This window comes from Chrysochloris asiatica, unplaced genomic scaffold (assembly GCF_000296735.1).
Source record: "Chrysochloris asiatica unplaced genomic scaffold, ChrAsi1.0 scaffold00423, whole genome shotgun sequence".
Lineage (NCBI taxonomy): Eukaryota > Metazoa > Chordata > Mammalia > Afrosoricida > Chrysochloridae > Chrysochloris > Chrysochloris asiatica.
In genome coordinates, this window is record NW_006408941.1 from 7311 (window position 1) to 10456 (window position 3146).

The 3146-nt window shown below is 35.7% G+C and overlaps 1 protein-coding gene across 1 annotated transcript in view; it reads left to right on the forward strand.

The window, feature by feature from the left end:
- Positions 1-1361: 1361 nt before the first annotated feature.
- Positions 1362-3146, forward strand: part of LOC102835186 (ubiquinol-cytochrome-c reductase complex assembly factor 1-like) — a 126673-nt gene continuing 124888 nt past the window's right edge. Inside the window, exon 1 of the mRNA XM_006876866.1 lies at positions 1362-1448. Within this exon, the coding sequence (XP_006876928.1) occupies positions 1362-1448 (87 nt within the window). The remainder of the gene's footprint in view (positions 1449-3146) is intronic.

Consider the following 3146-nt stretch of genomic DNA (forward strand, 5'->3'; position numbering starts at 1 on the left):
ATTAACAGTTTTTGTTGTTGTTAGATACTGTCACTCATAGTGACCTTGTGTAGTGTTTTGTAGTGACCCTGTATTGAATTTATGAGGCTGTAAGTCTTTACGGGAGCAGAAAGCCTCATCTTTTTCCTTCTGAGCAGCTTGGTAGGTTTGAACTGCTGACCTTGTGATGATTAGTGTAGTAACACTTTTAAGAGGTCTTTTGCAGCAGATTTGCCCATCACTTGATTTCTTGACTGCTTCTTCCATGAGCGCTTGTATGTGAATCCAAGCAAAATGAAGTCTTTGACAACTTCAGATTTTCTCCTTTTATCATGATGTTATTTATTAGTCCAATTGTGAGGATTTTTGTTTTCTTTACACTGAGGTGCAGTCCATATTGAAGGCTATAGTCTTTGATCTTTACCAGTAGTATTTCAAGCTGTCTTCTCTTCCAGCAAGCAAAGTTGTGTCATCTGCATATCACAACTTATAATGAGTCTTACTCCAATCCTGATGCCATGTTCTTCTTTAATGTAATCCAGTTTCTCGGATTATGTGCTCAGCATACAGATTGAATAAGTATGATGGAAAGGTATAACTTTGACACACACCTTTCTTGATGTTAAACCATTCAGTATCCCCTTGTTCTGTTCTAAGGACTGCTTCTTGTTAGGAAATATAAATTAATATGTTGTTGCTGTTAAGTGCCGTTGAGTTGGTTCCAACTCATAGCAACCCTGTATAGGGTTTTCAAGGAATAGTTGATGAGTTTAAAGCATCAAACCTTGTGGTCAAGTGCTTACCCTAAAATGGCACCCCAGAACTCCATAAAATAGCATAGTACCTGTAGTATAATTATTTTAAATAATGGTTATCAAATTGCCAAATTGCATTCACATGCAATGTGAACATAAAGAAAGGTCATTCTGATCTGAGTAACAGGGATATTGATGATGATGATGCCAGCTTATCCTATTTATATGTGAAAGGTACTTTGCATACCAATCTCTTTACTACAACTGGACTCAGTAATTTGCCCAGGGTCACCTAGCTTATGAGTGGTACATGTAGAGTTTGAACTCAAGATTGACTGATGTTGAATATGAATGTCTTTGCTCTTTCCAATTGCAATTCTAGTTCCCAGACTTAACTTAGATTTGGTTCCAGTTTTCTAGAACTGAGTCCTTTTATTTATTCAAGTATTCAACAGGTGTTTACTGAGCACCTACTCTGCAACATACACCATTCTAAGTATTGATCATGGATACTCTAAAGATCCTGTAGTCTTTACTTGGAAACCGCTTTGCTCAGTTGAACCCTGTTGAGTGAATGCTTGGTATTGCTTACTGTCTGTCTGTTCTTTCACTTCCCAGTGGCCCCAGATGAGCCAGTCCAGGGCATGTGGTGGATCAGAACAGAGTGCTGGAATAGATGAACAGCTGAGTAGAAAGTATCACACTACAAACAAGGTAAGCATTATTGGTGATGTTTTTATGTATACAACACTTTTTCACACTGATGTTCTTAGTTGAATATCAGCAAAGTTTACCTGGGTGAGGCAAATAATTATGTGTATTATACCTGTTTTGAGAATACAAAAGGTGAGACACAGGTAGATGGAGTGACTTGCCCACATTATAGCTTGGTGAATGACAGATTAACAGAATATTTGAACCTAGGACTTTTGATTCCATGTCCTGTGTTTCTTCCATTTTGCTGTCTTACCTGGAATGCTCATCAGAGGAAAAGGACTTCATGAATTACATGTTAAAAATAAAGTTATATTTAACCTTTGGAGGGTTTCTTATTGGTTAGATAAACTGCTTTAGCATTGTGTTAGTATTATGTTTTCCGTGGAGTTTATTTGCAAGCTTCAAAATTCTTTTCTTCTATATAAATCTTAATAAAACTTTTCTATTAAAGAATATAAGAATTTAAAAATATTTAGTGGCTGCTTGCTTTGTTTATGGTTTTGAATGACTTTTAGTAAATACATTTACTTTATTTTTGTTGTTATTGAGGATATATACAGCAGAGCATATACCCATTCAACAAATTTCTACATGTACAATTCAGTGACATTGATGACCTGCTTGGAGTTGTGCCACCAATCCTCAGCCTCCTTTTCTGAGATGTCTCTCCCCAATTTATGTAAACTCATTACCTCTAAGGTTTCTATTTAATCTTTGAGTTGCTGTTATCAGTTTGATCTAATGCAGATAGATCTTAAAAGAATACAAAGCTCAAGGTAAACATTCTTTATTAGTTAAGCTAAACTGTTGTTTGAGCCCATTGATGCTGCCACTTTGGCATGGCAACAATAGTGAGATTGGCCCAGGAACTGGTAGTGTTTTGTTCTGGTGTGCAGAAAGTCGCTGTGGGTTGGTACCAACTTGATGGCTTCTAACGACAACAACAACAAACTGTTGTTTGGTTTTTAAGAAGATTTGGGGATATTTTTGTTTTATGTTTTAGAGAATATCTCAGGACAATAGTTTTAGGGATTCATAGCTGCCAAGGTTGCTTATGTATAACCAAACACCTTGTGGGATTTGGTTCTTTAGTTTGGAGATTTAGGATCATGGTTTCAAGAGACGTCTCAGTTAAATGACCTAATACTGTGTTTAGTGCTTCTATTGTACCTCCTAACTCATTGCTTGGTACCTAGGGTCTTAAAAAGTTGCAAATGGCCATCTAAGATACAGCAGTTTGTCTCTGTTTACCTGGCGCATTAATGGAAGGAGAGTCAGAATAGGAGAAGGAAATGGAACATACGTCTAACTGCCTCCATGAACAACTATGTCTACTGTGAGACCAGAAGAATTGTATAGTGCCTGCTTACCATTACTGAACATTTTTATCAAAGACTCCATCAAATAATTCTGATTACTATTAGGGAAATGCAGAACAGAATTTCAAATTTTCATGGAATCTAGAATTTGGAATGATTTTTGACTATTTTCGCATAGAATTTTTCTTACTCTTTCTTATTATGTCAATAAACATAGATATTCCTTTTCTCAGAATTGTTCTTTGGGATATGGAGTCCAGATTTTCTTTTAAGATTATTTCTTTTCATGTAATTTATTTATTTATTTATTTTTAATGTTTTATTGTGAGTTATGTGATAGGTTACATGGGAGAACATTAGTTTTACATTCATTCTA